The sequence below is a fragment of the Rhinolophus sinicus genome, chromosome 17 (genome assembly GCF_057876585.1).
Source record: "Rhinolophus sinicus isolate RSI-liver-muscle chromosome 17, RSI-T2T, whole genome shotgun sequence".
Taxonomy (NCBI): Eukaryota; Metazoa; Chordata; class Mammalia; order Chiroptera; family Rhinolophidae; genus Rhinolophus; species Rhinolophus sinicus.
In genome coordinates, this window is record NC_142517.1 from 97,115,688 (window position 1) to 97,141,364 (window position 25,677).

General features: G+C 34.5%; 1 protein-coding gene across 11 annotated transcripts in view; it reads right to left on the reverse strand.

The window, feature by feature from the left end:
* The window catches only part of ROBO2 (roundabout guidance receptor 2), a 1,652,913-nt gene that overhangs the window by 1,239,389 nt on the left and 387,847 nt on the right, over nucleotides 1-25,677 (reverse strand). For 4 of the 11 annotated variants that reach the window (XM_074333465.2, XM_088794272.1, XM_088794274.1 and 1 more), the window contains exon 1: nucleotides 22,969-23,229. The exons of 2 other annotated variants lie outside the window; for them this stretch is intronic. In XM_074333465.2, the coding sequence (XP_074189566.2) occupies nucleotides 22,969-23,098 (130 nt within the window). In that variant the 5' untranslated portion in view covers nucleotides 23,099-23,229. Of the gene's footprint in view, nucleotides 1-22,968; nucleotides 23,233-25,677 lie in introns of those variants that run through there. 5 more of the 11 variants (XM_019742003.3, XM_088794268.1, XM_074333417.2 and 2 more) reach the window with 4 other exon arrangements.

The following is a 25,677-nucleotide window of genomic DNA, read 5'->3' on the forward strand; positions in this document are numbered from 1 at the left end:
TCCTCCGTAGCCTCAGCGGTTATACTAGCGGCCAATCGGCTAACCGGCCACAGCCGACGGCCAATCAGCCACAGCTGACAGCCATCCACTACCCGAGCCAGCACCTTTCCACGTGAGGCCGAGAGTCTGTAAACTACTTTCTGGGGCTCTGTCCCCACATGGGGGTAGGCTTCTTTAAATGCAGTGGTCAGTGGAGATTTCTATTTCAGGGGGTAATATATGGGCTAAAACCTGAATAACAAAAGAATCCATTCCAGCTTAATTCACTATAGCAATTAATTGAATTAGACTTTGTGGGGACAGAGCCAGGAGTGCAGTTTCCAGGCTCTCGGCCTCACGTGGAAAGGTGCTGGCTCAGGTAGTAAATGGCCATCAACTGTGATTGGATGGCCATCAGCTGTGGCTAGTTGACCATCAGCTGTAACCAGTGAACCATTGGCCACTAATGTAACTGCTGTGACTATGCTAACAGAACATGGGGGGCTAGCAAGAAGATGGTGGCTGGCAAGTGCATAGTGTGGCGGATTGTGGATTGTGGATTCTGTGGCTCCTGCTTCCTGTGTCTCCAACCCAGCCGCCAGAGAGAATATAGTGGTATGACTCCCCTACCTATGGCTCCATGGGTGTTCCTTTTTGGCCTCACCATGTCCTGTGTTCTTGTGTGGGGAGCAGGAGCTGAGACCCTACAGGCCACCCCGCATGACAGACTTTAAGCTCCACAAGATCAGCAACCAGCTCTTTTCATTATTATAGTCACAAAGACTAGAGCTACATTGGCTACACATGAGGTAATCAATGATGTTTATTGAATACATCGTGCATGACTATGCATTTTTTACTAATTTACTGAGAGCTAGATAAGCAGAGGAACTCAAGAAATATTTTTCTACTCACTCAGAATGAGAATCATGACACGCACAGCAGTACATCTGCAGATGGGATAGACAGTTAAGAACCATTGCAGAGCTAGTATGTGCCATACATAGCCACTGTCCATCTACCTATAGCATCTCAATTATCATACTACCTTCTTAGGCAGGTACCATGTTTCCCACTGTACAAACTTTAAAACACTGGTTGCAGAGAAGTTTTGTAAGCTATGAAAGGTCACAGGGCCATTATGTGATAGGATTTTAAACAAGACTTCTTATTCTAAAGACCAACTCCAATAAATCATTGGTTCTCAAAATATGGCCCCGGGACTAACATCATCCCCTACAAAGTTGTTATAAAAGCAAACTCTTCGGTCTTACTTCAGACCCACTGAATCACAAACCATAGGAATGGAGCCCAGCACTCTGTTTTAAAGACCCTCCAAGTGATTGGAACGTACACTGAAGTTGGAAAACCATTTCACTCTAAAACAGTAGCTTCTTCTCAAGGCCAAGATAGCAGAGTAGTAAATGCTGTGCTTCCTCACTGCGTGAATACATGAAAATTACAACGAAATTATAGAATAATCAACCTGGAGAACCATCTGAAGTTTAGCTTAACAGAAGTTTTATAATGAAGGATATGAAGAACAAGCCACATTGAGATTAGTAGGAAGGATGCAGACGCTAAACAGGCTAGTTCCACACATCTGTGTGGCAGGTGAATTTTCGGAGGGATGTCTCAAACACAGAGGTTCCCCAAAGAGAAGCAATGGACCCCAGCTGCACAACAGGTGCCCCAGCCCAGAGTACTGGTGCCGGGAAGAGGAGCCCCCACAATTTCTGGCTGTGAAAAACAATGGAGATTCTGACTGTTTCAGTGGGACAGAAGGCTGCAGGAAAACCTGTCATCCTCTTAAACAGCCAGTGCACAGACTCACTCTCTTGCAGGCACTCACCTTGGGCTCCAGTGGAGGAACAGTGACTCGGGGGGTGTCAGAGGCATAGGGGGCAGACTGAGGAATGTGGCTTCAGGCGAGGGCTGGAGGACAGTCAGCATTGTCCCTGTGTGAGGTCCTCCTCCTGTGAAGCTGGCAGGCAGGCACCATCTTTCCTGCATTGAGCCCGCCCCCCACAGTCCAAATCTGAATCTGATTGGCGTAGTGAACTCCGCTTGCTCCCCACTGCTGACTCACTGGGACCCAGCCTCACCCAACTCCAAACCACAGAGGCTTTTTCAGCTGCAGAACCTTATAGGAGCCAGAAACCAAGAGCAGGCCTCTGTGTGTCCTGGCCTTTTGCAGAGATATCCCCAGACCCGGAACAGGTGGCAGCCATCCTTGGTTCACAGCATGGCCTCTCCCACACACCTTCGGATACTGCAGAGGCAGCAACTAACTCTAGATTCCTTTGTAGCTTTTACCAGGTAGCTCCTGGCCAGTCACAGGTAATGGGTGACCTGTACCTGCACTGGAGCCCTTCCCAAGAGGCTCCAGAACCAAGAAACTTGGAGTTTGTCTTCAGACCATAGTAGAACACTGCCCAGTTAACCCACAAGTGGCACGCCCAAAGGGCAATCTCAACAGGCATCAGAGCCTGCTAGGAGGGAATCCTACTCAGTGGGGTAGGATCCCGCACAGCAGCTCATAAGCTGTGGATGGGGCCAAACCCCACAGCCAGTCAGCCTGAGGGTCAATCCCACCCACTGAGGTGCCCATGGCAATAAAGGCTCAACTATAAAGGGAGGGCACACACAGCCTACATAATGGGACACTCTTTGAGCACCTGGAGCAGGTGACCAGGGTGACTGTGTCACTGGGCCCCACAGGGCACCTACTATATAAGGCCACCTGGTAAGACTTGGAGATATAGCAGATCTACATAATACATAGAAACAAACACAAAGAGGAAGCCAAATTGAGGAAACAAAGAAATGCATCCCAAATGAAAGAACAGGAGAAAACTTCAGAAACAGAACTAAACAAAATGGAGGCAAGCAAACTACCAGAGACAGTTTAAAACACTGGTTGTAAGGATGCTCAAGGAACTTAGTGAGAACTTCAACAAAGAGATAGCAAGCATAAAAAAGACACAGAAACCATAAAAAGAACCAGGCAGAAGTGAAAAACACAATAACTGAAATTAAGAATGCACTAGCAGTAATCACCAGCAGACTAGATGAAGCAACGGATCGAATCAGCTATTTGGAAGACAAGGTAGCAGAATACGAGTACAGTCAATAATTTTGCAGTAACTATGCATGGGGTCAGATGGGTACAAGATTTATCAGAGTGATAGATGGGAGAGAGGTTGGGGGACAGAGTGAAAAAGGTAAGAAGTACAAACTGGTAGTTACAAAATAGTCATGGGGATGTAAAGTAAAACACCGGGAATATAGTCAATGATATGGTAATAACTATGTATAGTGCCAGATGGGTACTAAACTAGTCAGGGGAATCAATTCTTAAATTATATAAATGTCTAACCACTATGCTGTATACCTGAAATTAATATAAAATAATGTTGAATGTTAACTGTAGTTGAAAAATGTAGAAAGAGGGGGGAAAGGTGAAGGGGAATAAGAGGTTTAAATTTCTAGGTATAAGACAAATAAGTCATGGGATGTAATGTACAGCATGTGGGATATAGTCAATAATATTGTGAAAGCATAGCAAGGTGTCAGATGGTCGTTGGAATTATGGTGATCACTTCTTTACGTATATAAATGTTGAATAATTATGTTGTACACCTGAAACTGATATAATGTTGTATGTTAACTATATTTTTAAATAAAAATCTTAAGAAAAAGGACATTTTTCTCCTTTGTTGTGTGGACTTGCACATGGTAAGCCACTAGACTGCATGTTCCCAATTGCAATTCTTTGTTGTTCTTGAATAAAACCATTCTCCTGGTGTGGGGGGGGAAACTAAACATAAATAAAACAACAATAAAAAATCCCAATACATTTCCCTACTCAGCTCAGAACTTTCTTCTATTACATAACTTATTTTGATATCCATTGTAACATTTTGCTATATTCATTATGGAAAAATCATCTGGGATGTACTAAATATATTTTCAAAAAAAAAAAAAAAGAATATTTTTATGTGGGCATAAAGAGATGGAAAGTATTAAATTACACTCCTTGGGTAGGGGGTAAAGATTCCCCCCATCTCTATTCAAAGATCAAACTAATGTGAAACAATTTCAGAAACTTGGAACCAGCTTTTACCCATCAAAATTATATTGGCTACAAGAAAAAGACAATCAAAAGTATATCTCTTAAGTTCTCTGGAAAAGGTAAATCCCAGGAGACTAAACAAAAATGTGATTAAATGGAGTTTAGCAGGTTGAAAATATGGGGGCAAACTCATTGAAATTTTTGATAATATTGTCCTCAAAATTTTGTATCATCATTCAAAAATTTTAGAGTAATTTTTACTGATTTGTTTTTAAAATACTGTTTGCTCAAAATGGACAGATATGGGATGGTCTTAATACGGGGTCATAAAACACGCATAGATATATAGATATAGATATAGTCATAGATATAGATACAGATATATATATATATATATATATATATATATATATATATATATAATACAGATACAGATACAGATACAGATATAAAGCAAATCAGAATTATACAGCATCCATCATCACAGGCTCTTCTCCTGGTTGAAACCATGAGTCTCTTTAATGAAGTGACCTTAGGCAAGGAACAAAGTCGTCATTTGTCTCAAAATTTCTTCATACTTCAAACACAAAGATAACTTCCAGTTTTGCTATTCATGTCAGAAGTTAATGAATCAAAATACAGTGTCTATGTTTCTATTTTATTTTTGTAGTGATTAAGATAATCTCAAGAGTTTTCTTGGTCCAGGCAATGTTTAAATCACAGCAAATATTCTATGTGTTTAAAAATCCAGATGTTTAAAGAGACAAAAATATTGGATGTTAGTGTTTCCCTAGATGTGAGATGGCAGGCATATTCTGATAGAGGGAGGGTGGTGCAGAGATGCTTGGATATCAATGAACATTGATCATGGGCTGACAATGTCAAATCATGGGGTTAAAACCACGCAGCAAGGAATCGCAAGCCATAAAGAAAATAAAAGCCAGATGGGGGTGAAAGACCTCAGGAAAGAAAATGAGATGGGATCAAGGTTAGAGTTAGTAGCAGTGAAGGGAGTTTAGATATTAAAAAAACAAAAACAAAACAGAAACTTATGGTTGAAAGACAGTTTCAGGGGCAGAGCTGCTGGAGTGGCCATGTATAAAAATAGATAAATATTAAATAAATAAATAAATCCTAAAAGCTAGAAGCAAGATTCCTCATGTGATTTAACAAATAATAAATATTTTCAAATTGCCTTTTATTTTAATCATTTTTCCTAAAAACCCTTACTATAATAATATACAACTTCTATGTTTAGAGACAAAAAATAGTTACAAAACCACATGTTATCTTTATTCTTCAAGATAACTTGTTTAATATTTACTTTGTGAACCGATTTCTTGGTACATTACCATCCAGGGACTCAAAACACTTATTCAAAAATCTCTATCTTCGTTTTTCCATTTGAAGTGGTAGAAAAGCTTCAAAATGATAAATCCTATTGAAGGCAACTATAAACAACATTTGATTCATATATACTGAAACTTGTTATAAGTAACGAATGATTTAGATAGAACACATTTAGCACTGTCTAGCGATGAACATTTATTATGGGGATATCACAGCAGATGAGGCCATGGTAGATAGTAAACCATCAATCAGATGTGACCCCACAACAAATTGTACCTCATCAACTGCTTTAATATGTCCGGAAGCTTCCAAATAGACATCACTGGGCAATTTGTTAAGCCCAAACTACTTTTTCACTGACAAAGAGAAAGACATTTGGTATTTTCATTTATATGTAATATCAAAATGAATCGATGGGATCTAGTCATCCAATATAGAATTTCTATGAGGATGGGCCATTGAAATTCAGACCTTGGTTTCTTGACAGAAATTACTCTTAAGGATGGTCTTTTATTTTGTGTGTGTGTATATATATATATATATATATATATATATATATATATATATATATATTTACAAATGTTAAAAGAATGAGAATTGTATTCAGATTCTGAAACTCTAAAAAAGTCAATATTATTATATCATTTTTTAAAAATAGGTTTTATTTAAGCAGAATGGAGGGAAAATGTCATTTTCATTTCCATTTCTCTTACAAAACTAAGTGTTAAGATATTCCCAAATGACAATGCAAGAGCAAAAATAAAAATAGCATAGTTGAATGCTCATATACTCATACAGGCATGATAATTACACTATCAAGAAATGCTTCTTTGTGCTACAAAAAATACTTCTTGCAAAACAGGCATAATCAAGCCTAGCCTTCTGATATTATAGAATCCCCTTTATTCTTCCCGTTACATTGATTACTCCTCTGTCACATTGATTAGTTATGAACTTTGTTTATCTCTGCAATTAATTGGGCTATTTCTCTCTCCTGCAAACATGCATAATTCTGCGTTACTTTGTGTCTCCCATAGACTGTAAGGTGCTTCAAGGTATAGACATCCTACCTCATTTCATTTCCACTCCACAGTGACCCTCTCAGTTGAATCTACAATTCTTATGTGTGTTCTATTACTTTAAAATCTTTCAAATATGGGCTTTCGAAAACCTACACAGCTATAAGAAAATGTTCATAACTAATACTGATTTAAAAATACTGTCTTTTTACATTCTAGTATTCAGATACATGTTATGGAAGTATATTATTTATTTTGCATGATAAATTGTATTCCTGAGAACCAGACTCTCTTGTGAGTTAGACCTTTGAAAATGCTCTGGTATAGTCACAAGGAAGACTAAGTTGCAAGATGTCTTAAAGAAATTCATCAGTGCTCCTGCACATACAAGTCAAAAAGAATTTGAAGAGGATTTGGAAAGAAGGGCTCCAGAGTCGAGTTTCATTCTCCCCAATTAAGACTACGTATGTAACCTGATGAAAAGTTTAACCTGATAATAAAGTCTCAACTATAAAGGGAGGGCACACACAAACCTTATTTTTGTAATTGGATTAAAAAGTTTCTATTAGTTTTTAGACAACAGTCTGTCAGGAACCCTGTCTCTTGCTAATCCTTGTTGAGTCTGCCAAACCACAAAGCACAGCCATCCCTGACTCTGAGCTGTTCCTGTAGCAGGTCACATAGACAAGAGGGCAAGATGAATACCTTACAATAACTTATTCCGTTTGATAGGGGAATAGCATGTTCGCTGTTTGCTATTAAAGATGCTGAGTCCCTGACCCTGGGTACCTTTGCTACAGTATCATCTGGCCCTGTTGTATCACTCTGTGGGGTGAGAGTAGGGGAAGTGGAGCTATCACACCCATGCTGTTTATCATGCTGAGACGCGAGTGTGCAGTTTATTGACTGGCTTGCTGTGATCCATTGAGTCCTTTTTTTTTTCTACCTTTGGGCACCATAAAATTCTGGGAAACCAGTCTGCTCGCTTGCTTAGTCATCTCTTTTGGAGTCTTGTTACTTACTGCCCTTCTTTTTTGAGGGTGGGGATCTCCTATGACAATTAATGGCATATTATATAAATATATACATATTTATACATATAATATATATGTATATATTATATCTATTAACATGTAAATATTAATATATAAATTTATTTTATATATATTTATATATGTACATTATAGTAGGAAGCTAACACGCTGGTTTAGAGAAAATTTCTCAAAAAAGAATTTTGAAAAATATATAATGCTCAATTTTTAGCAAATTTTCCAGTTACTACAATTAATACTTCTGGGAATATCTTCAAATGATTTAACAGCATACGTATTAAGCAAGATGCTGCTTTATTTTTATTTTATGTAACCATACAATCTGAGAGTTGGATGGGAACAAAACGACAACCTCTCTTAGAAGGTGGCCCTGCATGCTCTCCTGAAATTTGTAGTGGCGATATATTTATCAATGTCCTCAAGACAGACATATAATTTTCAGATGATTCTAGTCCTTTGGGCATTACTTTTTACATTGATCTGAAATCTGAAATCTGGGGCTTCTTAAAGCATCAAATAATTTAACTAAGGTTTATTTTCCTTCAAGTTTTTCCTGTTTTATTTCCCCTCTTTCTTTTGGAACACACATTTAAGCATAGAGCAACACCTCCCTTTCTCTTTGAAACATCAGACTACCGTTTTCTATCTTTCCACATTACTCTGAAAAAAGTTATCTTCCCCATTTTCCAGGCTAATGGGTCTATATACCTTTTTTTTTTTTTTTTTTTAACATTCTTCGTAAATGCTCCGAACTTCTCAACACCCTATTCACCATTGTCTATATATTCTTTTATTCTTTACTCCATTGTTTCAAAAAGCATGATGTCCAAACTATTTCCTTCCTAAAATTTGCACATTACATGCATATAGCCAAAATGTGAATTTACCTTTTGCTTAATATTCTTATAACACTACCTGCTTAAATTGGGATCGTTTTCACATAAAATGATGCCAGTGATGTTTAAAACCACTCAGAATTAATCAAAAGTGTTTATATTTATGCAGGCTAGATTTTAGCATGTTGGGCTCTGGCTATCATCATCTACTTCAAATATATAAAATATTTTTGTTAAATACTGGTTAGTAGAATAAAAGAATGATTTTTAATGAATTTCTGTTTTTTACGATATTGAACTGTGACAATGCTGACCATCATTCTTAAATTTTTAAAAATGTTTTTCATGTAGCTAAATTGAAAAGAAAATTTATAAAAATATGAGCTTCTAATATTAAATTGAAATGAAATTCATAAAATGTAAGCTGTGCACAGCTAATAAATATATATGTATCTAAAAATTCAAGTACACTACTAATAAAATAAACTTAAATTTAAATGGAATACTATATCTGTATATAAAATTGACAAAAACTGATAATTTTATATACTATTAAAAGTGCATTCCATTAGGCATTCAAATGCAGATTGGTTCAGTGTGTAGGTTAATACTCCTTTATGCAATGCTCTTTGGCATTATGAATCAAAAGCCTTAAAACAATCATACCCTTTGAGATAATAATCCTATTTCTAGAAACTCTGCCAAGGGAATGAGCAGATTTATGCTCAAAGACATTTATAGCAGAATAATAGTGTAAAGTTAGACATAATCTAAATTTAAGTAAAAGAAAATAAGATAAAAATTATGTATGTAAGATAATTCTGTATGTGTATTCTGCATTAAACATACATGTGTGTGTCATGTGATGTACATGTCTACTAGTATGTGTATGTATGTATATGTAGATATTTTATATATGTTTCTTGGTGTTCATATATATGTCTCTTGGTGTTCATGTGTGTGCGTGTATGTAATATATAATATACATATATTTTATATTTATATATGTATGTATATATGAAGAAAACAACTGGGCAGGATTAAAATGATTATTCTTAGGGGTTAGGATTAAAGTAACTGTTCTTAATGGCAGGGATTATAGTAATTTGGGGTTCTCTTGAATGCTTTTCCCCCATTCCCAGCATTTCTGCATTGAACGCGTGTTATTGTTTAAATGAAAAATAAATTCATCTGAGCCTTTAAGCTTACCTAGGACCTAACCTGTGAGAAAATGTTATGAGAATTACTAAAACTTGTAAATAACTCCTACTTGCCAAGACCAAGAATTTCCAGAAAATGCAGAATAAAATATTCAATGTCACCAAAACTTCAGCACCAAAGTATTTTTTCATGTTTTCCAACATACTTTCTTCTTAGTTACTTAACGTTCCTGAAGTTGTCTTTAAAGACATAAGATTCATTGCTCATTTCTCAACTGGTTAGAAATATATTTTGTACAATTCTCTCAGATCAGAACAATGGAATCCTGAATAATACTCTTATCGATCATAATTCAAAGCCACACAACCTTTATTCCTATAGGTATTCAAGTGAACTCCATTCCTTTTTGATCAACAAACAATTATGCTTCCTTCCCCAACACCTTTTCAAATCAAATGTTGTAATATTAAATAAACTCTCAGGAACTTGATTATTAATCATATCAAAACAAAAAATTTATTGTTTTTTATAATGATGTATTTATACCTTAAGTATTAGGTTGGTGCAAAAATAATTGTGATTTTTTCCAATTATTTTTAATCTGTTAAACTGCAATTAGTTTTGCACCAACCTAATAGCATTCATGGAAAACCAGTTGAGAAACTTATTGAATGTCAACTGCTTTGACCTATAGACTGACTAAAATGCACACGAATATACATAAAATCCAGAGTACAACCAAGCTCCATTTACTACTATAGTCTGATACCAGACACTTCACACATTTGGAAGGTAGTATTTAAATTACTTTTTAATTCACACTAAGGTATGTACTGGGAAAGAATGGCATAATCAGACTTCTTTCTCATCATGTTCATTATTTCATTAATTATACCCATATCTACAAATGCATATCTAAAAAACAGTAAATTCAGTTTATGACATGACTGTGAACTTCTGCTAACTGGCTCATGTTTTGCTTTAATATCATAATAATTGATATTCATATTGAAGACCCTGAGCCACTGTGATATCCTGAAATATGAAAATATGTGAGTGTGCAGTGTATTAAATAAAATGTTTCATTTAAGAGTATTTGAGATTATTTCATAGGCTTTCATATTGAGCTATTGATCCACTTATATTTCTATTAACATTAAAATTTCATTTATCAGGAAACCACATTCTCAAACCATAGCAGATAACAGAAAATTTGCATTTCAGAGAGTGTTTTTTTTTTTTTCCCCCTTCTTCAAATAGATGGAGAAAAAAAAGCATTTTTGGGAAAAGGTCTCACTTGAAATCAAACAAATTTTATCAATCAAAGTCTCCTGTTTTCATCTACTTCTTTGAAACATCCAGATTCACCTGGATATTTCAACATGATTTTAAATCTGCAAACTCTATGTAAATTACTTAAACTCTCTGCATCAAATAATCAACCCATAGCAAGCATGCTATTAGGCAATTTAAATGATTAAAGCAATTGTCAATTTGTTAAACGAGAGAGAAAATCCCTGTCCATTTTTCTGCCCTATCAGTTTTCCAATCATATCCATTTACAGTGACGTTTAGAAAGCATCCTAACTTATTAGTTGTACAATTTTTAATAATTAATTTTATGTCTATTTAGGGTATACATAAGCAACCCCATTAACTGAGTCCTGAGTGGAAAAGACATATAGCTTCAGTTCAAGAAGAGCATCATGCGTCATGTCTCAATAGTACTTTATTCATCCCTTCTAGTTGTTGAGGCAAAACACGTGACCTTTTTTCTTTCTTAGTGTTTAACTCTTGACACTTCAAAGTACTTCTCTGAGTACCCATGTTTTCTCTTTCAGTTTCTCTATTTAAATTGGGGTATGATGGCATGAAAAAAACATAAGACATCGACACTGAATATTTAGTATGATCTGAGGTTCAACGGTATACTAAACTTATTAGTGGAGATAATGACATAATTTTTTGAAGCTATGTTGCAATCTTCAGAACTTCTGTTTCTCCATGTTTATGTATTATTCAGACTAATAGTGACCCTGAAGTAGAAAAATCTTGTTTCTTGAAACTTTTATTGAGTAGAGTTCAAAATGCACACAGTTAAATGCTATTCTGTGTGCATTTAATGTAGGGTGAAAAGCTGTTTGGTACCATTTTAGATTCACTGGCAACAAGACAGACAAGAAAGCATGTGCTAGAAGTCATGAAGATATATATATGAAAAATTAAAAGTTTAAAATTAATTTGAACTTATAATGTAATGCATCACGTGAAATCTAAAAATCAATTTCCAAATGGAACAGCTTGAAACTTTTTCTTGCCATCTGGTTTTGGACCTGGATCATTCAATTCCAATTTTGCCCTTGTGAATACTCCAATTTTATATATACTATGGAGGAACGACTAATGTGCATGCCACCTAAACATATCTTATTGGAGTTCCTAAAAATAGAGTATTTTTTGTATTTTTTTCTACATTATCAATATTCCCCAAATGCCTTCTTAATCATGGACACACTTTTCTTCATATTAAACCTGATGTGATATTAGTATTTTATTTATTGACATATTGAACAGTGACTGAATTTTACTTAGCTAAAAATAATATATATAGAGAGAGAGACAGCTAACATTTTTACATCTTTAATGAGCCTAAAATACAGTTTGATGAATTCAAATGAGGAGGTAAAACCCAGATTTGGCTATTTGAGTTGTAAAGTAAGAGAAAAAGTAGGACCTAATATATAGACGTGTGATTAAATAAGATTATGCATGGAAATCATTTACACAACGCTGGCATAAAAGACATGCTCAGTAAATGCTAGAATTCACCATTAGTTGTGTGTGTGTGTGTGTGTGTGTATGTGTGTGTGTGTACCGATAATAAATCAAATATTTGTTTGTATTTAATTTTTTCTGGAGAAAATATTTATTGAAAACCACTCTTACATATACTATTATTTTACACACACCTTTTTATTTCTTCCACACAAAATAACAGTGTGAGAATTACAAAAGTCAAATAACTCCCCTTAGAGATGTGATCAGAAATTTGATTTCTCTGTTATTCCTTTATGACACTCTAAAATAAGTCTAGCAAATATGAGCTACCATACCATAAATTTGTTTTAATTGCCTTTAAATGTATCTGCAAGATATTAAAGCCAAGATTTTTGTAATCAAAATTACTTAAGTTACAACAGGATAAATAAGAATGTATCTCAGTATATCCATTGATCATTTAGTTCTAATTGAAAGTATTATATATGAAACTTACAAGTAAAACTGACTTCCAGTAGCTTCATATCATGGTTTAAAAATTAATGATTAAAAGTTTTGTTTTGAAAAATAAGCTATCACTCTCAAATTACATACTTAACTAGTGTATCATCCACCTGCCTAGATCCTTCAAACAGATGAATTAAATCACGTTTTTATATATATGCACAAGGCATTTAAAATTATAAAAGTAAATCTTAAAGATCATTTAATAATTTAATTATGATATGAACTCTTTAGAAAATGTATATTAAGGTTTCAAGTTACATGGTTGTCTATGGAGCTTCAGTTAAAAATGTGTAACTTATAATTGATAAGTTACATAACCGCATAATTTACACTCACATAGTTAAATGCAACAATTATAAAAATTTGACTTTATATGTATGATATATTTACACATAGGTACTAGCATGTATGTGTATATAAATATATATATATATATATATATATATATATATATATATATATATATAACACAAAGACTAATTTATTACCATGGTACTACAAAACCACTTAAATATAAAGTGTTTTGAACGGTCAGATAAACTACCTAAGATACTTTGCACAACACAGTATATAAAGCAAATAGTTTTCAATGAAAATTTTACAATAACAGTGACAAATTACATTAAACTCTCCACAGTGAGAGAATATTAACATCGTAACTTGAACTTATATCTAGTATATAAAGCTGTGTTACTGCTTTTGTTTTTAAGGTATCAAAATGTATACCTTGCAAACATAATGAGGCAGGAATTATACAGCATGATGGGTACCTGCAAAATTACCCAGGTAATCAGCACTGTTCCCTAAATATTGCAGTCATCGTATGACTGGTCTTACCAAGTCCTGCAGTGACCCCTTGTTCTCAAGTCTATAAATTCTAGTTCACTCTGCCTGATTCTTAAAGCTATACTTAACTGATTCTGTTATTTCCCAACATGTTAATTCTCAACATGTTGCCCATCAGAATCAGGTTGGTTATTTGACTGTCCCCGAGATGTATCACACTGTTTGCCTGGGTTAGGTGCTTGGCTCAAAAATATAGTAATACGACAAAAATTACTGTATCTTTTGAATGGTGTTGATGTAAGCATTAAGTTACAGATTTGAAAGAAATTATATAACAAATAGCCTGGCACAGAGTAGTGCTTAACAGTGAAAAGGAAGGGAGAGAAAGGGAAGGGAAGGGATGGGACCCATTCAGCTATATATAGCATATAGAAAGGTTAGACAATTAAGTTCACTAACTCATCTTAACAAAAGTACTACATGCCTCACTGCTGAATATCACTACAGTCACCTTCGAAGTACTCCCCTTGGGAAGCTATACACCGATGCCAGCTCCTAGTCCACCCTTCAAAGCAATTTTAGAACTCTTTTTCTGGAATGGCCATCAGAGCTCTCGTCGTATTACCCTTGATGTCCTGAATGTCATCAAAATGTCTTCCTTTCAATATTTCCTTTATCTTGAGGTAAGAAAGAAGTCATTGGGAGCCAGATCAGGTGAGTAGGGAGGGTGTTCCAATACAGTTATTTGTTTACTGGCTAAGAACTCCCTCACAGACAGTGCCGTGTGAGCTGGTGCATTGTCATGATGCAAGAGTTATGAATTGTTGGCGAAAAGATCAGGTCTTCTAAGTTTTTCACGCAGCCTTTTCAGAACTTCCAAATAGTAAACTTGGTTAACTGTTTGTCCAATTGGTACAAATTCTTAATGAATAATCTCTCTGATATCAAAAAAGGTTAACAACATGGTAGCAACAATTTCACAAACGTGTTAGACCTTTTAGTTCTGTATCTCCCATTATTATAGTTATTATCATTTGAAATATCTTTCTCTTTTATATTCACCTATTCAAAGCCTTAAAAACTAGAGACATGTAATTTAAAGTTCATGCATTGTACTAGTTATTTTTCTAAATGTATGTTAATGCTCCTCTGATCATTTAAATTATGTTTCTCTTGATAACTTTTAATACATATTTATTTGAATGAATGAATGTATATATTTTAGGCTTCTTACTATACTTATAAGCAGAGTACGGGGATACAATAGATGTACGTGAAATCATTTTGCTAATAGTACAATACATGTTGTTGCACTTTGAATGTACAAATTATCATGATGCCATTTTGAAGGGCCTTGAGTGGAAATGCATTCTCAGCGAAGTTCTCTAACAGTGCATCAAGTTTAATTCATCACATTTGGCCATCAACAACCTCAGCCCCAAATCCCTTCATTTTTCTCTGCACTGGGCCATACAGTCCCTAAACAGGAGTAAGACATTCTGTTAGACAAATGAAAATCTGTGTTAGTTAGCCAGAAGCAATTCTCAGGCCCCTATGGATTCTGGAAGACACTTCAGTTACATTCCAGATTGCCCTAAAATAAATTCTTTATTAGCTGCCAACTATTACATTAGAGATTTCTTGATGTGACCCTGTCTCCAGAACATAATCTTGGACTTCACCCAGCTTGATAACTACTTCTTTGATGACAGACCTCCTGACATTGATATGACAGGGATTCTACCAAGCATATGTAGGGTCTATCTTCACAGTCTATGTGGTGAGCTCTTTATAAATTGACAGAAGGAATGAATTTCTATACTTATTCTGGCAACATGTCAAGAGCTATATATTGGTAGTGCTGAATTAACTCATTAAACCTTTATGTTTTCCTGAATAACAATGCCAGGCAAATATTTTCTCTAGTGAGAATACAGACTCAGAAATTTGGCATTTTGTATGGAGATTTGAAATGTAGCCATTTAAAGAAATATTAATAGCAAATGTATACAAAGTTTTTATTGTTGTGTATGCATACTATTAATTGGATAATAACCTACTAGTTTCTACAAAATAACTCTATTACAAAACGGAAGCTGAAGAACACATGGTAGGATTAATTTGATGTATAGCAGAGTATTTTAGCAGCAAATAGGCCTAGATTTCAAACTGAATCTGTTAAATATGAATCACATCCTGCCTAGAAAGTAATGGGTTCACAACCACTTTTTACTTATTATCAAGTGCAGCTGCATTTCTATTCTAATCCTGGGATATAGACTTTTTCCTAGACGATATCATCATTCCTCCCCATAAACCAAAGTACACAAATAGATTATATGAAATTTGTATTTTCAGGGGAACTGTCACAGCTATTTATAACTAAAAATACTTTGAGATATCACAAAAACAGGAACTGAAATAATGTTTGTACTTTGAAAGAGAGTTGTTTTATCATTTTAAAAAGAGGGGGAGCACAAATGGAAAACGCAAAAAAAAACCCATAAAAATCAGTATAAATCATCCAGAAGTTAATAAGTGATTTGTCAAACAGATTGAATGTTGGAGCTTACCCAGTTTAACCTTATTGAGGTTTTGGTATGCTATTAAGAGGAGGATAAGTTCAGAATACAATTTTGATATTTGTACACTTTCCTCCCTGAAATAGCACCAAGCTCAACTTCAGTTTTGTTTTGTTTTTAACACTGCAGTCACTAATGTTAGTTGGAGACATACCGGATAAGGGGAAGAAATAACCCCTTCTACCCTAATCCTTGCCAAAATAAAAGTACTAAGAATTATAAATTACAGGTTCCTAGAGGGTAGAAAACAAACAAACAAACAAACAACAACAACAACAAAATATATGTACATGTAGATATATAGATATATAGATATTCAGTGTCTTTGATAGACTAAGCTTTGAGTACCTACTTAATACCAGGCTTTTAAAAGCCCAATGTAAAATCAGAAAAGATATGCTCTTCTTTTGTGAAATTGTATATCATTTTTAGATACCAGTTAAGGACTTTGTATTGTTGATTTGATTTTAACACTATAACTCTGCAATTATGATCTGTCAGTTCCTTTTTTTATATTCTACTCCTGTACAAGGGTAATCCTGAAGACAAATGTGGCTAAAGGGCTGAAGGACAACTTTCAATGAAGCCATAGGCCCTGATGAAAGCTTTGGTCTCTGAAAAGGTAATGGTCTTCTGATATAATGTACTTATTTTCTTTCCTTTTCAGAGAAATATTATCTCATTTGGATGACCTTGGTTTCTTAATCAAACAAAAGTCTTTAACAGATAAAAGATTCCCAGTTTTGACTGATCAAGGTAACTATCTGATTCATAGAATCTTCAAACAACTCAAACAGACCTTATTATAAAGTTTCATTGCTTCTTGAAATTCTCTTTTGAAATTGTAATTATTTTTCAAGTAACAAATCCTATGAACATAACTATGTTTTTCTTTCTTTTTTAATTTTTTTTCTTATACTCAAAAAACTTTGAAGGTTAAAAGTTTAAATTGGAAAAGAGAAAATGAAATTGCTCTCAGACCAAGGCCTAATGTTATCCATTAGGATCCATCCTGAAGCAAAAATTTTATGGCTCAGTTGTAAACCCTTTGAAAAATGGAGCTTATAATGGAAGTGCTGACATATTCTTAACTAAGGATTCGTGAACCCCAACACTAATATATCTAAGGTATTTCATTACTGTCAATTTATATCACTTTTTAAAAGTAAATATCCTTTAAAAATCTTTATTTCCCTTTGAGCTCCTGAACAAAGCTATTTTTGTATAGAACTTAGGTAATGAATCCTCTCCCTGGAGTGGAGAATGGGGACTGACGGATGCACACATAGGGAAACCTGCACACATACCTGGTAAGGGTGGCATGAACTCTGCCTCCTGAGCAAATGTTTTCTCCGTATTTGATAAAAAAGCATGTATTCTATTTGTCAGTTAAATTCAGAGAACTTCTCCTAATCTATTTTCTAATATAAAGAACACTTCAAAACTCTTTTCATTTTTTCTTCCATTTGTTATGCAATGAAAAATTCATTTTAGGTAAATATTATGTGAAATCTCAGGTAAATATTAGGTAAATATTTAGGTAAATATTATGTTTTAATCACATGGTAACAAGCATATTACATTAATAAACAGGTAACTAAAATGAAATTTTGAGGTTAAAAGTGAAACAGTAATTTGAATAAGACATTCAAGTGGCTGTGGATAAGATATACTCGTCATAATTTTTAAGAATAAGAAAAGTCTATTATTCTCAAGAACTAACTTTTTGTATCAAAATCTCACATGTATTTTGTTGAATTTATCAAATAATATATTTTTTTCAAATAATACTAGAGAACATGAGCAAACTTTACAATAGATCTTTATAATGTTGTTAGGCATACTCCTTGATTTCTTTATCTAAAAGTACTCTGATAAATTTTGACCATAGAAAAAACTTACTCATTTCAGACTTAGCTTTGGAATTTACTTTTCAGTTCAGGAGGGATAAGGTATTAAATCTATTTATTTCATACAGATGGAGATTAAATAATTTAAACAAATGGAAAACAAGTGGTGATTATACACAGTACAAAGAACACTCTACATTTTGCATGAATATTCATACAGTTCAGTTTCCAGATTCACACTCTTACATTATAAATTACTTTTGAACAACAACATTGCTTTCTCTTTCCCATTCTGCACTGCTTCCTACATGAGTCTGCCAGAATTTTACAAGTTTTATAATACTATAAATACATTCATATATTTCTATACCCAAAACTGAAATTTGAAAAATACAGTAAAAGTATAGTGATAAAAATAATTTCCCACCATTAGAAAGGTAAGATGTAGCACATAGTTAAAATTAAAAAAAAAAAATGCAATTAATACCCAAAGGCATAAAATGTTTTATAACCAGTCTAATTGTTCATATTTTTTGCTTATTCATCAACATATTGGGTATCTATCAGGTATAAGACTGAATGGCAATATATATGAATCAAAGACAAAATTCATATTCAAATAGCTTACAAGGTGGTAAACAAATAAAAATAGATACACATAACAATAAAATAGTGTAAAGACTGACAAATGTCTCTTGGTCTAGATAAAATGCCCCTCAGTTAGAAGATGGAATATTGCTTTCAGCATGTAGTTGAGGGACATTTAATTTGACAGTCAGGGCTAGTGTAAATGATAAAGGGGCATTTAGGGGAAGACAAAATGATCCATTTGTGTTTCTTCAAACCAGGAAGTTTTAAATTACTTTGGTGTTTGTGAAATAGTAAATTGTCAGTATTCAAATTTTATTAATAAAAAGCTTTAATTCTTATAAAGTAACAATGAATGTGAGATATTGGGTTGTATGAGGTACTTGCTCAAATAAAGTACAATTTTTACTAGCTTATGCAACTAGGAAAGACATCAGAAATGATATCCTAAAAAAAGCCTCATAGGTAGTAGACACCAGCACTAAGTTTTTTTTGTTTGTTTTTGTTTTTGTGTGTGTGTGTGTGTGTGTGTGTGTGTGTGTGTTTAACTTTCAGGTTAAAAACAAAACAAACAAAAAAATTCAGCGAATTTCAAAAATTTCTAAATAATTATCAACATATTATATGGGACCAAGCAAATTACATAAAATCTAAAATGGCACTCTGAATATTCCCAGGTCAGTGCTTCAATACACCATTTATTGAAATAATATAAAGCCATAGTTTTATATTATTGCATAGTTCTTTATAACCATTCAGTGGGGAGAGATAACTGCCAAATAAGTTTTCTATATTTAGCAAAGATATACATGGACAATGGGCTGCTGTAATTTATAAAAGGAAGCAAGTAAGAGTGTGGTGAAAGACTCTTCTGAATGGTTAAGTTTTGATCACGTCATGCTCTATTGCCATAGATTAAGTCTTATGACATAACTGAAAAGCTTGAATGAACTCCACAGACTTTTCCAAGGGATTTAAATGGAGTCAAGGTCAAGTGGAAGAGTGAGTGGGGGAATTAATGACAACCAGGCTTGACCCCGCCCCTTAGTTTGATCAGCTGCTCTGATTGGTCAGTGTTTGTACTGCACAGGGCATTTCATGTTTTGACGATCACCCTTAGTGCTAGCCTGATCCTTTTATATTTTTTAGACCTATTTTTCTGTTTATACTTTTTTGTCTCCCATTTTCACATTTAATAGCAGCTATAAATATCAAAACTTTGTTTCAATTCTAATTTCTAATATCAGAAAATTTAAAAACTAATATATTTTTAAATCCCCTTTTGTTACACATGTTGATCATCTACAATTTAAACTTTTCTGTAAAGTTATGCTTATTGGAATGGAGGTGTTTACGTCTTTTAGATATTCTTCCCAGTGAGCGTAACTGAATGGAAAATAATTAGGTCCCTTAATCCTAATGGAGATAATTCCAGCAGTGTAGTCAGGATTTCTGTTAGTTTAGCATGAATGCAAACTTATGATCACTTATACTATGCTCTGAACAAATCAGATGAGACATCTTCCTTCCCTTAGGAGTTCATATATTGTGATTAAATAGAAAAGCATGTGCCTGAGGGAAAACTTGCTGGCCTATTAACCTATATTTGAGGTTCATGTTCATTGATGAGCTTAAAAAAAATCCCTTGGTAGCCAACAACAATCAGCAATTTTTTCTAATGTTCTAGCAAGTCAGCTTGCAGATACTTGTCTTGAGCTGCCTGGCTACGTGCAGTTTGTGCCACTCCTCACAGGCCACAGTTATTCACTGATCTGTGATGCTACCACTCCCCAACCCTGCCCCTATAACCCCTTCTCTCAGAATGGCAGTTCCTGTTAATACAACAAAAATGGAAATTGTCAGCGTGGGCAGATTGCCATAGGGAGGTTGACAGCTGCTCAATCAGATTAAGACAAATGCACACAAGCAATGTGAGTTCAAAAAAAACATCATTTCACAACAAAACTCTGTTGTTTTGTTACTACTTTTTCCAGGATATTTAGATATAGAGTGTCAGTTTTAAATATCGCCTATAAAGCAGATAAGCTTGAATCAGTATTGATATGAAGATAATTTTTTAAAAAGTAGTTAAAGTAAACTTTCATTTAAATTTTGTTTTGAACCTTGACCCTGTTTGCCTCTGGCCATAGTATTTAATTTAGGTAGCCTCATTCACCCCCTCCATCCCACCCTGTATATATGTATACGCGCGCACACACACACACACACACACTAGGTGATCTACAAAATAATGAAAAAGACCCTTACTTCCTAAATAAGAAAATAATGTTGAAAATTATAAAAATATGGTTTAAAAGATTGCATAATATGCCAAGAAAAAAAGTAACAGGTTTTTAGAACCCATCAGAAAGATAACACACAACCATCAATAGTCAAACTCATGAATAAATAAATATTTAAACATGGACATATGCATATCAAGTAAAGGTACTTTGCAGGAACTCAGGATCTGTGGAAAATATTTATACAGTGCATATACATTGACAAAAAGAAGCACTAAAAAAGAAGTAATTTTAAAGTAAAGAACCGTCAACACATTTAAAGTTTTCGAGTAACTTGCATGACCTTCCTAAAATACACAAGACTTTTAACAGTAAATGAAATATGTTTCTATATGATTGCCTATTCCTGAACTTGACTGAGTCATATCATCATTGTACAGCAGAGCTAGCAAATTTCTAGCTGAGCTAGTTAGAGTATATTGGAAAAAGTAGTCATGTGTTCAAAGACGAAACATTTCAGACCTGATTTACAAATAAAATCCAGTCCATCTGTATTTAAAGCTGTGTGGAATGAATAAATGCCTAGGAACGCATGAAAGCATTTTGAAATAAACCTTCTGACTAGGTTTACACTTTTTCTGAAATCTTATAGCTATGTGACTTTCTCACTGGGTAGCTAGAGCTCCAAGCTCTACTGCTAAAGTTTATCACAGGAAATCATACCTTTACATGCTGGAAGTGCCGACTGCCTTTGAAAAATTCATATAGGAAGTACACGTTAACATTCCTGACATCCCCTGGAGTCGATAACACCATATATCTCTAGATCCCAAGCCACCAAAATGCTGCCATGCAGGCTAACATAAATAACATCTTGCAGCTTGCGAGAAAAAAAAAAAAAATCACTGATAACACTAGGAAATACAGTAATGTGGTGATATAATTTACAACGTTCCAAAATAATTTGCAGCTCCACTCCTTGGGGGTACATCTACACCAACCAGCCAAGCTAAATGCCTGTTGGAACTTTTCCCTCGAAGGTACAGTAGGTAGAAGATTTGTAATATCTTTAATGCAACAAAAGGAGAAACAGAAAGATCAAACTGAAGGAGCTCATGTGTTTAGAAAATCCTGCTGAGATGCTGTGATAAATTATTAAAACTTCTTGTTGATGTTCATGTTTCTCTTTAACCTCACATCATAATGTTGACAGTAAAGCGAAGGTAGGGAGGCCCAGAAAACCTTTTTAGAGCTGAGATAAAAATATTAGGTGAAAAGAATGCTTCGGCAAACCAAAATCCTCAGATTATCTCCCATCAAGATTGTTCCCAAAATAGGCAAACACTGTCCAGAAAGTCTCTTAAGGGATGTTTCTACAGCATCATTTTAGCTTATAGCATTCGCAGAATAGATACCCTGATAACTTGTGTTTAGTAGAAACAAATAGCATTCAGGAAACACAGCATCAACTGAACTTTATAAAAAGACAGGTTCAAAGTATCAAACATTCTCTCTCATCATAGTTTTTCCCACAGCAGAAGAAAATGGATTACGACACTCCAAAGTAGTGAAAGGCTTAGTCTTGTTCAACAGATTTTTTCTTTCAATAAAGTTAATGCAATTTATCTTTATTAACACATCGACACTGATAGAGTCAGCCAGAAAATCAGTGTTGATGGTGCTGTGTTTCATAATAGGACTCCCTCTGATCATTTCACAAAATCTGCTAACAATTCAGAGATCTAACACATTCAGGACCTGTTTCTTTTTTAAAAATAATGCAGCTTCTTAAGAGCATAGCACATATCCTTGAACTAGAACAGTAGGTCTGGCCCTCTATCCTCCCTACTGGAAAAAAAAAAAAAAATCCTTATAATGCTTTAATAGCTCAGCAAACCAAAAACCGGAAAAAAAATACATACATAAATAAATATATATATATATATATATATATATATATATATATATATATATATATATATTTACATGAATAACAGAGAAAAACTCTTCTTTCCAGCCATCTACAACACAGAACCTCTTTCCTGAAATAAAAATCTGATTTCAAACATAGCAGTCCCTCTACCTTTAGCTGTCCTCAAGTTACAACTCATTAGCTTTGCTAACTCCATTTAGATTTTTAACACAAAACTTTCATCACTTACCCCCTTTCCAAGGTTTTCCTTTCCAGGGGGTCCGAGTCAGCTTGCTCAGAGTTGGTCCAGAGAAAAAGAGCATCAAAACGAAGAGAAGTTCAAGTCTGGTAATTTTCCCCACTTTCTCTGATGATAACATTTCCACAAGTTAATTTCACAAAATTTCTCACATCCTCTTCCCTCCCGGTTATTCAAAGAGCATCAATCATTGAAAAATCTGAGGTAGGTGTTGTTTTGCCATTTTTAACAGCTGAAGTAGCAGCTCCCTGATGTAGCCCTGAGCCAAGCTACATTTCTCACGAATCCAGCTCTTCCTAGCACGCAATCAGCACTGCTCCTGCTCCTGCTCCAGAAGCTGTAAAATCATTTCTGATCTCCACTTAGCTTTCAGTGGGAATCTATTCCTCAGCGTTCTGGGTGAGCTTGATTGAAAATGATAAAAACAGTAATGTCGGTGTCCAGCAGAAAAGAGAAAAGATGTCAGGATTTGTGTGAAAAAAGATGAGAAGCAGTTGTACTGACAGCTTTCAGGCTGCTGTGTGATCCTAATAGCCGTGCAACCAACCAAATTGCTCTTTTAAGAGTAATAAGGCTTCAGTGAAAGCCACTGTCACTGCCACTTGGGTGGGTAGTGCTGGGCTTGAAAATCACCCAGGAACCGCCACAGATAACGACTGCTTCAGTCCCGCTTTGGAATATTAAGAGCTGAGCAAAATACAGTATGCACAGAGGGTAGTTAATCTATTGTGTGGCTAGACGAGGATTCTAGCAACGTAGTATGGAAACACTCGGAACTTAAAAGGTGTTTTATTTTTCCTTTCCTTGAGCTCATGATATTAAAAGGGGATTGCATCTGCACTAATTATTCATAAACAATGGTCTAAAATATTTATTAGAAGAACAATAAGAGTATGATTTTTATCCCCAACAATAAAACAGGCAGGGCAAGTTTTCAATAGTTGCAGTTCTCTTCTGTATCAAAGTCAGCTTATTTGGGCATTTCTGTGTCACCTGAATGAACCCACCATGAATGCTGGAAGAAAACTTTTGGATACCAACACAGACTGTCAGGGCTGTGTTAATCACACATTCAAGAAAGCATGATTTTTCTTTTTTCTTTTTTTTTAAATGTGTTTCTGTATTTCACCATGGGAATACAAAAAAGCTTCCTAAGTCAATCTTTTGTAATATTTATGAAAATATTACTGATCATAAGGTGTGGTTATAATTAACATCTGGGCACAAAACCATGCCCCCGGACAACAAGGAGATGGGTGAAAGCAAATCACATAAAAGTAATTTGTCCTCTACTGCCTGAAGTGAATTAACATGATCAAAACATTCTGGCCAATATCTGAAATCTATCTACGTCCTCGTATTATCTATATGGTCACTTATTCCTTTAATCATTGAGCCACAATGCATAAATTATGCATTTATGTACTTTAAAGCAATCAATTGCTATATAATGATAACCGCCAATTTTATGATGTTACCACTTCAAAATGGGATAAATTGCCCTTTTCAAGTCATGTTATTAGAAGAGGTACTTTTAGAAGAATAATTTACCTTTTTGAGATAAGCTATATTAAATTTGAAAAGACAGTTAATAAAATTTGTCTTTATATAAAGAAAATGTTTGTCAAAGATATTGATGAGATACACAAAACAAACTCTCAGATTATCCCTTGTTTAGAAAAATAGTCAATTAATATTCAACTTTTAATTCGAAAACTTCTTAAGGAAGTGAGAAAAGTTCATATAGTACTTATTTTTTAAATATTGCATTTAAAATTCTATGCTCTGTTCAAATTTAAGTAAAAATTACATTTTCTCTCTACCAGTCAATCTTCATCTTGATTACCTGAACTTTTCTTCTCTCCTCAAAAGTGTGTAAACAGAAGTTGGTTAAAATGAATTGGCTAACTCTCTCACGATCACATTCTGAGGAAGATTCCAGAACCAAAGAAACGTATTTAGTGTCTACTGGCTCCATGCCTCTTACAAGAAAGAATACAACCTTTCATAAACAGTGAGTTCTTTTTGTAAATGCCTGGGCCTTAGATGGAACAGGAAAATGTCAAATAGATTTAAACATGATAAAAGGAAATTGGTAGAGATGTCGCACGTTTCTGAAGGCTCTGCCCAGAGTGAGGTTAGAAGAAAAAGTCTTCTTTCCTCAATATGGATACAGTTGGGCAGGTTGACGCTAAGGAAATTCCAAGCTTAGATTTTTAAGATTTTCTTTCTTCGTGGGGAGTCTCCAGTAAACAACAGCCCACAGCTTTCTCTGGTGGGTAATAGAACTGGAATTGGAGGAAACAAATCACCACTGATCATGGAGGAAAGGCCATTCTCCTCTGAAGTCACCTGGCTGAAGTGTGTACTGCTACTTAAGCAGATACGAGAAGAGATAAAGGGAAACCTCAAATGGGTGAGAGTACAAAAGAGAATGAATAAGGGGGGAGTTTAAAGAAAAAGAGAAATATTGAGTGGTGGGGAGTACATATGAGACATATTTCTGCATAGGTGTAAGTGTAGAAATAAATGTCTTCCCTCCTAAGTTAATAGCAATAATAATTTAGCTAACTTATTAGACATTCTAAGTACTTTACACGGATTAACTCATTTAATCCTTACAAAAGCCCAATGGAGTAAAAATAGCAGTCTCCATTTACTACATTAAGAAACCGAAACACAGAAGCTGTAAGTTACTTA